Source organism: Centruroides sculpturatus, unplaced genomic scaffold (assembly GCF_000671375.1).
Source record: "Centruroides sculpturatus isolate CEXI.00-Female unplaced genomic scaffold, Cexi_2.0 scaffold1823, whole genome shotgun sequence".
In the NCBI taxonomy this organism is placed as follows: Eukaryota; Metazoa; Arthropoda; class Arachnida; order Scorpiones; family Buthidae; genus Centruroides; species Centruroides sculpturatus.
In genome coordinates, this window is record NW_019386161.1 from 40,217 (window position 1) to 51,286 (window position 11,070).

Genomic DNA, 11,070 nt, shown 5'->3' on the forward strand with positions numbered 1-11,070 from the left:
AATTCGAATATAAGTTGTCGAATTTTAACTCAAGTTTAACGTTTCTGTTAAGTGTATATATATATATATATTTGCTTTTATTTTTGCAATTACCTTTTAAAGTTACACAATTTAAAAATGTATGTAAAAATTTCAGTAATTTCTGTTAACTTTTTATATAAGATAATTATATATTTGCGAAATTTTGTTGGTAATAAGCTATCATATTTAATGATTAGAATTTCTGCATTTTTTTAATATTAATAATTGTATAAAATACTCATGGTTTGAAAAAATGCGATTTTTTTATAGTTGTTTCCAGGTAATTTGATTTGAAAAATGCAAAAAATAAACATTCAAAATTTCAACTGGCTGTAAATTATCTCAAGTTTCACTGATTGACATCGAGTTCGCTTGTAATTTCAGATGAATGTATTAGATTTCATGTTCAAAATAGAAAAAGTTAATTACTTATTGGAGTGGGAGCAAACAGACTCTTCAAAGTTACGTTTCTGAGTTTAAATTAATTAATTAATAATATGGAAAAACTTGAATATTGAGAACAATGAATTATTGTTAATTATTACAAATAAAAAACAATTGAAATTCGTGCATTTATAACATCTTGCAGTTTATTGTTCTATTTAATCACTTTCATTTGCTTTTATGCAATAAACTTAGACTTTACATTATAGCAAAGAATCTAAAGGCAAGAACATCATACGTAAACGACACTACAAGGAATACCACGACAATGAATAAAAATTATTAAAATATATCGTAATTATTAAATCTAATTACAGAATGTGCCTAACAGCCCACTCTAGAAACAAATTATTTAGTAATTAATTTACAATAATCGCAATATAATAGTACGATATAATTCGGTAATTGTTAGCATATTACTAAAATAAATGTTTTAAAAATATAAAGAATAATCATTAATAAACATCGCAAAACAAGCGAATACAAAAATAGAACAGCTTCGTTTTTTAATTTAATTATTAAATTTTGCACCTGGCTGCTAAGTGGGATGAAATTTCGGGTTTGATGCAGTATACCAGTGTTCCGCAACCGGTGTGCCGTCACGTGGTGAAAGGTGTGACGTGAACTTTTACATATTCAGTTAATTTCAAGTTTTATTTATATATTTTTATCACAGTTGTTGTGTTTCTTATGCTTACATTTCATTCTCTGCCGCAGCACTGATGAAATAAGATGATATTTGATTAGTCTTTATTACAAGCCACGCATTTTTATGTATTCTAAGAAATTATGTGTAAAAAAAATTTGCTTACAGGTGTTGATGTCTGTTTAATAACAGTAATAATAGGTTAGTGGCATTACGTAATTCTATTAATATTATCATATAATACGTTTTTGAGGGGAATAACATTTTGGTGTGCCGTGTTGAGTCATGGGTGTGTCGCAAGTAGAAAAAAAATGCTGAACACTGCAGTATACAATCTAATGATAATATGTAGTAGTATTAGATTTATACGGCTCATCATAATTGCTTCTCATTGCTTCATTATTCCATTTATTGTTAATTCCGTTTAAAGTCGGTCTAGTTTGGATTATCTGTTATCTGTCAGTCATATTTTATATAGGTGCTGGTGCTTGTTTTCAATTCATTAGAACAATCAAATTTTAAAGTAATAATATAAGTTTCGATACGATTAATCTTGCAATACATTTCAATTTTATCTAACATTGTGTGAGATTCCGGGTAAATTCCGTTCTACATACAGAATAAAAATTAAACGAAGGAGAAAGATCGAAAAAATTAAATTTTTTGTTCATCTGTCCTGACACCAGTTGAGATAACTTTTTTCCCCGATTAACTTATCTTCCGAGTGGAATAAAAATATTTTCAAAAGATCAATCGGAGATTTGGAGGGTTGTAATTAAAAGCATGACTAAATATATTTATCATATAAAGACTATATTTATTTATTATATATATATACAATGAATAAATTATAGATTTAGTGAGTTGGATCCTAACATCCTCTCATACTTAAATATCAAAACCTTGTTGTTCTCGTTATCGTTTATTCTGTGTTGTCTGTAAATGTGTATGTATATAAAGTGGTACCTCGGTATACGTCTGCTTTACAATACGTCCAATTCGGAGTACGTCCTATTTGGACGAAAAAAAACTTTGCTCGGTATACGACTTAATTCAATTATACGCGTTATCTATGAAAAAGTAGCACTATCGGTGTATTAGACCAGACTAGACGTTCGCAGTGACACGGTTTATAACTTTGTTAAATTTCTTCTGATTTCAATTTGTAAGTAAAATTTTATTATTTTTATTAATCATGAATTGCAAAAAGGCAAATGAAAAGTAACACAAAACTAAAAAAAATTACTAGAATTAAAATGGAACTGAAAAAACAAATTGTTGAGAAATATGAAGGTGGTATGCGTGTTCGAGATTTAACTGTTGCCTACCGTATTCCGAGAACGACGGTATCGACAATCGTGAAAAATAAAAACATTATTAAATTTGCTAACGTTGCGAGAGGGGTTAAATCAATTTCTAAACATAGATCGAAAACATTAGATCATATTGCGAAATTGCTTTTGCTTTGGATAACTGAAAAACAGTGTGCTGGCGACAGCGTATCGGAAGCAATTATTTGCGAGAAAGCTAAAAAGATACATGCTGATCTCATGAAAAATCAAGCAGGAAAGTTAGGTGTTTAAAACCAGCCATTTTTTTTACATGAGAACGGATTAATCATTTTTACATTACTTCTTGTGGGAAAGGTTGGTTTGGTATATGTCCTATTCGGTACAAGTCCAAACACCAGGAACGGATTAAGGTCGTATACCGAGGTTCCACTGTATACACAAATTTCCAACTTCAGAATCCAACTCACTAAATCTATCCTGATGACACAGTGTTTATATAATACTACCAGTAGTAGCCCGGGACGCCTCCTAGTGGGCGTTCTTTACAAATTCCCATGAGGCACGGTTTCTTTGCCTTTTTCGTTCCTATCAATATGCTCTACAGCTCTGTTAAAGTCCCAATCGCGTCATACGGATCTATATTTCTATCTATTAAACATTCTAGAAATACTTTAAAATAGTTTAATTTGTTTATTTACCTTCGCTTGTAAACCTTGATTTTAAAATGTATCCGCCATTTTTTCAACAAATTTCTCATGAGTCAATGAGTGACGCTCACTGAGTCACCAGATGTTGTAAACGTGCGGCGCAAGGTTAATCAATGCATATAATAAGGCAAGGCAAGGCATATATTAATTATTTATACCATTCCGTGGTATAAATAATAAATTGATATCAATAATAAATCCCTATTACAAATAAAAATAATTTATTGTTAATTTAAAATCATCGCTAGGGTGCCTCTAGTGCCCGTTTTTGGCATACCGTTACGCGGGCAAACGGACTGACGGACACGCGTTCAATGAGTTATATAGATAGAAAATAATTTTATTACCTATAATACTTTCATGTTCATCGTGCAGAGTTGAGAATTCTTGGAGACGAGCAGGAGAATAAAAGCGTTGGCTAAAGCATTAAGCACCAAGTAAGAGCGCGTTGGAACGTGATATTTCACCTTTTATGCTGAATTTCATCCAACAGAATTATTGGAAAATTAAAATAATTATTTAAGTCGAAAACGAATAATTAAATTATTTTATGCTTGTAACTGGTATGCAATAATCGTGTACGTTACTGCAACACTGAGCATTTTAAAGGGGAGTTTGGAACCGACAGAAATAATGTCCAAAGTCGAAAATTTTGGTAGCTCTTGGAAACATTTTACCGAGAATTTATAAGCAAGTTTACTCGAACATTTGTCATTGCAAAAACTGAAATATTCCATAAATGGAAAGAAAACATTTTTGTAACATGCAAAGCAGAGAAACAAACATCTATGAATAAACAAAAAGGACAAAACGAGAAACTTATGTGCATTACCACAACACATATTTTATTAGAGAATGAAGGATTTGCAAGATGAAAAAATTGTTTGAGGTATTGCCAGCACTCAGTATCGTCCAAAAAATACATTCGTGAAAAATTAATATTTCTAATAATTTCATATAACTTGTCGCTATTTTGTTTATTTCCGTTGGAGAACAGCCACATTTATTTATCATTTCATGCAAACATTTAAGCGCATTTTCTAATTCCTTGTATATTACTACGAATAATAAGTAAAACAAGCTTTTAAATGTACGCAATAACACAGTAACATGAGAGAAAATGTGTTGCGTATTGCATATAACTCAATGACAAGCGTATATCTGTTATTGCGTATAACAGCTCTGCGTTATTGCTATTTCGTTTACCTGGAAAATATCTACTTAATTATTGCAAATCCTGCCTTTGGTGTGTCATATAGCAGGAATAAAGATATATTATTATAAAACGTTTTAATATAATTATGTGATATAAGTTTCATAATTATGAACACTTGGTTATTTTACAGTATTTGACACATCTCTTCTACATACGAAAAAATTAACAGCTTAAAAATGTGCGAAGATTTCTGGATTATGTATTGAACTGGATAAGTAATAGACTGTATAACGCATTTTATGTCATAGAAGAAGCCGTTTTCTACTATATATAAGAGTACAATGAATGCAATTTAAAAATACTTCAATGTATTATGACAAAATCTAATGGTTGTAAGAAAAATGTGCATTAAAGATTATTGTGATCCAAATACTAGATTCGTTTAATGTTCTTAGCTCGACTTGTGTGATTACATTCTACTTACCTACAACCTTATCTGGATTATTTTTCAGGAAAACTAAAATCTTTCAACAAATATTAAAAAACAAAACATTTTTTCACTATGTGAAAAATTGAAAACAGTATCAAAAAAGATAAAATAAAAAGGAATTGGTCTGTTCACAGCAGCTACCACCCATTTGTAAACTCGACTGAACTTACAATAGCTATGATTAGAATATCCAAGTCTTCATAGGGAAAAATAATAAAACCTATAAAATACAAAATAAAATCAAAACTTGCTCAGATCAATGGGAAACATCACTACTATTACAATGCTGTTTCTCCCCCTTCAACAATTAGAATATTTCGAAAACGTGATCTTTTGTAATGGCCACTAAATGTCATCAACGAAAGCACAGTAGGAATGAATAGCAGGGCATGGAAAGCGGTTAGGACAGTAATTAAAAATACTATTTTTATAAAAATTACGAAAATATAACATTTTTTATAAAGAAACAATATTCCTAATATACTTGACAACGATCCTTGAAGAATTGGATAACCTATTTCATATAAGGCATCTTTCAGCTTTTCATTCGGATCCTCGGATGACGACATTACAAAAGCATGCGTTATATGCGCAGGAAAATTCACACAAAACCCAACGCACAAAATCAAGCTCATCATAGAAAATATATCCAGATTCACTTCCCATAAACTCATAAATCCTAGAGTCTCGATTATTGTGGAAACGACAGATATTGCTACCAATACGGCGCAAAATATATTTGGAACGAATAAACAAAATATTATAAGAATTAACAACATTGTTACCCAAAATAACTGAATAACGATAGCTTTAATAATAATTCCCTGTTCAATTAAATCTGAGACCGGAGTGTGAATCAGAACTTCGAACGGTGCCTTGTCCGCAATATTCATCACACCACTTACTAAATTCATCTCCGATTCTCTATCCATCACATTTTTAGCGAGAACCAAAAATCGACTTAACAGTATATCAGATTGGTCTTCATTAAAAACTATATCATTTGAAAATTCATCGGCACCTTTTAATCTCAGAAAAATATCTCGAAGCCCTTCTAAAAAATCCTCTTTATTAGACAAGTTGTATCCCCCTAAGGAATATTTCGAAACGGGATGTTCCTGAAATTCTTTGTAATATTTCAACCAAGAAACAGTTGTACGTGAATTGCCGATTTGGGGATGAGATTCGAAATTCCTCATCATGGTGTCAATTTTCTGTTGTACATTCTTATCAGAATAATCGACTGTTTGGTTAATAATTATATGAATAGGAAAAGCATATTCACCGAAATATTTATACATGATTCGGGTGCTTTCTGAAATGGTAGAACCATTTGGATAAAGTTTATGCCAATCGAGTCCTTGTCTAATCGATAGTGTTCCCCATACGCTTACACCCAAATTAATAAAGTAGACAACTACAATGACAATTTTTACAAGTGAATAAGAGAAAAGTTTTCCTAAATGCTTTCTGAATATCTTCATGAAGAATTCTTCGTCTTGTTGATGTTTTAGTTGAGAAGCGAATGTTTTAGAATCTAAAAATAAAATAAAATTTGAATAAATAAAGTTACTATAACCTTTCATGACTGAATTAAAATAAAAATAATGAACAAATTAAAGGATATATACTAATATTTATGATAATTTTCATGTCTCAAAGCGCTTTCGTAAGCAGTTTTTGGATTTCCTTGAAAAGAACATTATATTTACTTCCACAAACACTATTCACTTTCATGAAAAGTATGTCACCACACATTGCATGGATGAAATATAAACGAATTTCATTTATACGTTTGTACCTACTCAGAAAATTACTCATATAAAAAAATTTCCCAAACAAGAAAATACGCACAAAGAACAATTCCCATACTAATAGTATTATATTTTTTTAATACCAAAATGAATAAATAATATTAAGTATCAGAAGAATATTAATACATGTACTTTTGTAAAGCAGTGTATGAGATATAGTCAATACTTAAGTTAATTTAAATTAAATAACTTTTTCATTTATTTACTTTAAAATCTTACTACAAACTTATATTAAATTTAAAATTTAATCTCGTATTTAAAAAGGAAATTGAAAGTGATTTTGCTCCAAACAAAAACATAATTCAAAATACAGTACTTCAATTATTTCAGTCATGATATATAAGACCTATTTTAAGAAAAATTAAATTTTATAGTTAAAATGTGCGGTACATAGTTGAATGTCGTACTAAAATTTCCATAAACTCACAGCATCTTACAACTCATACAAATGGTAGGTATAACGGATACCTGATATTTATGTTTACATAAAATGAGTGTACCTTGAGCTTACAAATAAGTAATGGAAAAAGTATAAAGAAACGGAAGAAAAAGAAATAATCTTTTTATTTTTTGTTATTGTTTCTCTGTCTGAATAAGGTTTGTTCATACAGTGTTCACTTTTATTACGTTTACTTGCTTTTCAGGCATTTATAATAATGCAACAGCGTTATTGCTTTCTTTATCAATAGAAAATTACAAAATCATTTAACTCTGCCTCAAAACAACTACGGAAACAGTTGCGTATATGAATGTGTAGTGTAATTGTTTGAAATATCATAAAATATTACTAGTAATTTAGAATATAGTTAAGACCAGAAATGTTGAAAAATAAGGAAAATAACATTTTCATGATCTGTTGATTGGTGACAACATTGAACGTTTTTGCCGTAAGCTTACCCTACCCTATTTTGTTCTACTCTATCTGCCTTTTTTTCTTCAGACGTGGATGAATTCTGTGAAGTTGTAATGTTAATATATATTCGTTTTGACTTTAAATAAAAGTTTTTGTTAACTAGAAAAGTATGTGTTAGAGGTTCTGACATCAAGTTTCAACACAGAATATTGGTAATATTAGTGAATATTTTTTTCCATTTTAAAGATTAACGGGAGTTCACACAAGTCGAGATAAAGAAATGCCAATGTAATCTATTATAAAAATATCATTATCGCAAAAATTCAAAAGTTGCCAAGTTTCTAGTAAAAAATATTAATTTTTTACTTTCCCTGACTAAATCTTTCTGGATCATTTGAAAACAACATATGTATATTATTATTTTGTAAATTCATTAACGAAGAAATAAGTGTAAAATTTAAATGAATTAATCTAGAGTAGCCTATACATAAATCACTTTTTTTCTGCGGCCTACATACTTATAAAAACTATTTAATAGTTCTTGATACTGTATTACCGTATTTTTCGCCGTATAAGACACACTTTTTCTCTCCAAAATCGGGGGGGAAAAAGTGCCTGCGTCTTATACGGCAAATACAAAAGCCCACCATGGCCCTCCGCTGCCCCTCCACTTCTGCATACATACATAACCGCAGGAATACTCGGCCACTCCGTTCCCTTCCACCTCTTGGCGCCGTCTGATACCAGGAAGCTCCGCTCTGCCTCGCACTGGCTTTGTGCGGTCTTTGCCTCGCGCTGCGATTGGCTGGGCGAAGAGGCACGTGCCTTCGCTCTCTCCCGCGCTGGCTTTGTGCACTTTTTAGAGTCTCGTAAGCCAGCACGGGAGCGGGTGAAGGCACTCGTCTCTGCGCTCAGCTAATAGCAGTGATATATGTAGTATGGTATATCTGAATGAAATATATCATATTTCATACCACCCCATCAAGATGTCAAAGCAGAAGAGACTGGCATATAAAGTTGCTTTTAAGCTGGAAGTAATAAAATTTGCTAAGGAGCATGGAAACAGAGCAGGTGAGAGACACTTTGGGCCACCTCCAACTGAGAAAATGATAAGAGAGTGGAGGAAACAGGAGGATCAGCTCCAAAAGTTGGATAAAAGCAAGCACACTTTGCGTGGNACGAAGAAATAAGTGTAAAATTTAAATGAATTATTTTAGAGTAGCCTATAGATAAATGACGTTTTAGTCTGCTGCCTACATACTTATTAAAACTATTTAATAGTTCTTGATACTATATTAGTTTAAAACTATTGGTATATCGCAAATAGAAACGTACACAAAATCTATAATGGATAAACACATTTAAATGTATACTAATACTTTTCGTTTCAAATATACAACGCTCCATATTTGAAAATGATATTTATAGTATAATAAATTTTAGATGCTAAACTAGATAAATAGGTTAAGTGGGATTTGTTCTTACCTGGATGCCGAAATGTAATTGGATTGAGTCCTTTCACTTCTCTATATCCACTTAATGCCATACAACCACCGAAAAAGGTTATCTGGTAAGCATACGTGAAAAATATAGAAGCAGCAGAATAGTAAGAGAACATTCTCACGAGAGGAAACTGGGTCGTCATTCCAATACAATATGCAAGAAAATTCGTAAGCGAAGTCAATGTAACGGAAATTCCTGCTTTTCGATAAGTGTCCTTCATTCGTCTTTCCACATTTGTCGAGGGATCTGTCATTCTCCAACACGCAATCAACACGAAAGCGTCGTCTATCTCTGTCACTAAATATCAAATAAACTCTAATTACAATATAAGTATTATTTCACTAAGCTGACGATAAAAAATACTTACCTATAACAAAAAACGGAACAGAGATATTCCAATAAGTACATTGTATGTTGAATAGCCCCATTAAACCAAACGCTGTTGCTATTGCCAATCCGGCCGAAACCACACTTGCCACACCAAGCCAAGGTTTGCTTCTTACTAAATTTAAACTCATAGAACTTATTATTGAGAAGATGGAAATGAAACCGACAACCGCACCTATCATTGGTTTCAAAGTTTTAAATAGTACTTTGGCATCATCTTCAACTGATTTAAATGGATCCTGAAATATTCTAATATGTTCGAAATGAAATTTATCTAACTCCTTTGGCATTTGTCGTTGCCAAAGCATCATCCAATATTGTTTCCATTTCATACTAATATCTAATGGATAAAGCAATCTTATTGCGTGTGCTGCTTTAACGAACCCATCTTTATCGGTGTGAACACCTCCTAAATTAGTTCCATATATATTATAAGACAAAGTCATCAAATCAATATCTACAGGATATTTAATCTTCCATTTTTTGGCGGTTACATTGTTCATAATCAATTTTGAAATTGGATTTTCGAAGCATTTTTCTTGAACTATTCCACAAATATCGGAGTACTTAATTGTGTGTTCTTTCGCTGTTACGTAAGTATTTTTCACAATATCATTTAATTTTTTTATTTCTCTCATTACCTCATCATTCAACACGTTACCAAAATCTTTTTTAACGATGTACATTACGAAAGCTTTAGGTGGATTGGGATTCCTCGCCGTATCGAAATGTACAGAAGTGTTGAATGGAAACATCTTCTCAACAAATAATTTGGTGTTATACACGCTTCCTCTATCTGCTACAACTAACTCTTGAAGATTTTCGTTTAACAACAATTTTGAAATACCAAAAGAAACAGAAGCCGTAATTAATATAGGAAGTAACACAAAATATAAAGGATATCTGGCAACTTTTTCTCCCAGTTTTTCGAAAAGTTGTATCCAAATATTTCTTATGAAATCAATCTTCATACTTGAATTTTATGGATGATCTGTAAAGTTACAAATAAAGATTAACAAAAGTTGTTAATTAAATTTTACAATTAATTTAATACTTTTTAAAATGCTTTTCTATATTGTGATAATAACATAAACAATTAAGTAAAAATATGGAATGAAATGCAATGTATTAAAGCATATGTTATTATTTAACACTTATTGTTTTCTCCATCTTTCTTCAATGAAAAGATCTGTAAAGAAGTAAATCATAAATAGATGAAAAAAAGAAAAATTTACTTTTTAAATTTGATTTTTAACGGTTTTCTTATATATGTTTAAGGAAAACCTCATTGTGTTAAAAATAATAAAACTAAAAAACGTTTACAGTAAATACAGTTAGTACTAAGGAAATGAAAACTGATGAGAGGTATGACACCCGAAATGCATTGTCTTGTAATTAATATCCATAAAGTCTAAATTCATTCTTGTATTCTCCAAGAGTTTCCTATACGATAAGACCTTAAAAAGCGTTATTATAAACTGGTATTTTTGAAACCGTGCCAGTAATTTTTAGTAATTCGAACACTAATCATTTATTGTAGGCTATTTATTCAGACACTTGGCAAATTTCATCATTAAATTTTATTCAGTTGATACGTGTTCATTGCATTTGTACACGTTTCGGGCATTCCTTGGCCCTCTTCAGGCAACTAAAATAAAAGTTTACAAGTTACAACGGTATAAACAAACAGTTGAGGTGTGTTCATTTCTGACCAAATCGTAAAACTTTCTCTTTCTTATATGACATCAGGAAAAGTA

General features: G+C 31.0%; 1 protein-coding gene across 1 annotated transcript; it reads right to left on the bottom strand.

The window, feature by feature from the left end:
* Window positions 1-5,034: 5,034 nt before the first annotated feature.
* LOC111613867 (patched domain-containing protein 3-like) lies at window positions 5,035-10,284 on the bottom strand. Its single transcript, XM_023355220.1, has 4 exons — window positions 9,294-10,284; window positions 8,909-9,223; window positions 5,241-6,293; window positions 5,035-5,177 (listed from the first exon to the last, which is right to left on the bottom strand). Exons 1-4 carry the CDS (start codon window positions 10,282-10,284, stop codon window positions 5,035-5,037), a joined length of 2,502 nt encoding a protein of 833 aa, XP_023210988.1.
* Window positions 10,285-11,070: the final 786 nt, after the last annotated feature.

Bases quoted from the DNA above. Each gene is read 5' to 3' on its own strand.
- LOC111613867 (XM_023355220.1), bottom strand. From the start codon at position 10,284: ATGAAGATTGATTTCATAAGAAATATTTGGATACAACTTTTCGAAAAA. The intron at 9,224-9,293 runs GTAAGTATTTTT...TTTGATATTTAG, and splicing joins TGTTCCGTTTTTTGTTATAG to TGACAGAGATAGACGACGCT. The intron at 5,178-5,240 runs GTATATTAGGAA...TTATAAAAATAG, and splicing joins TCTTCAAGGATCGTTGTCAA to TATTTTTAATTACTGTCCTA.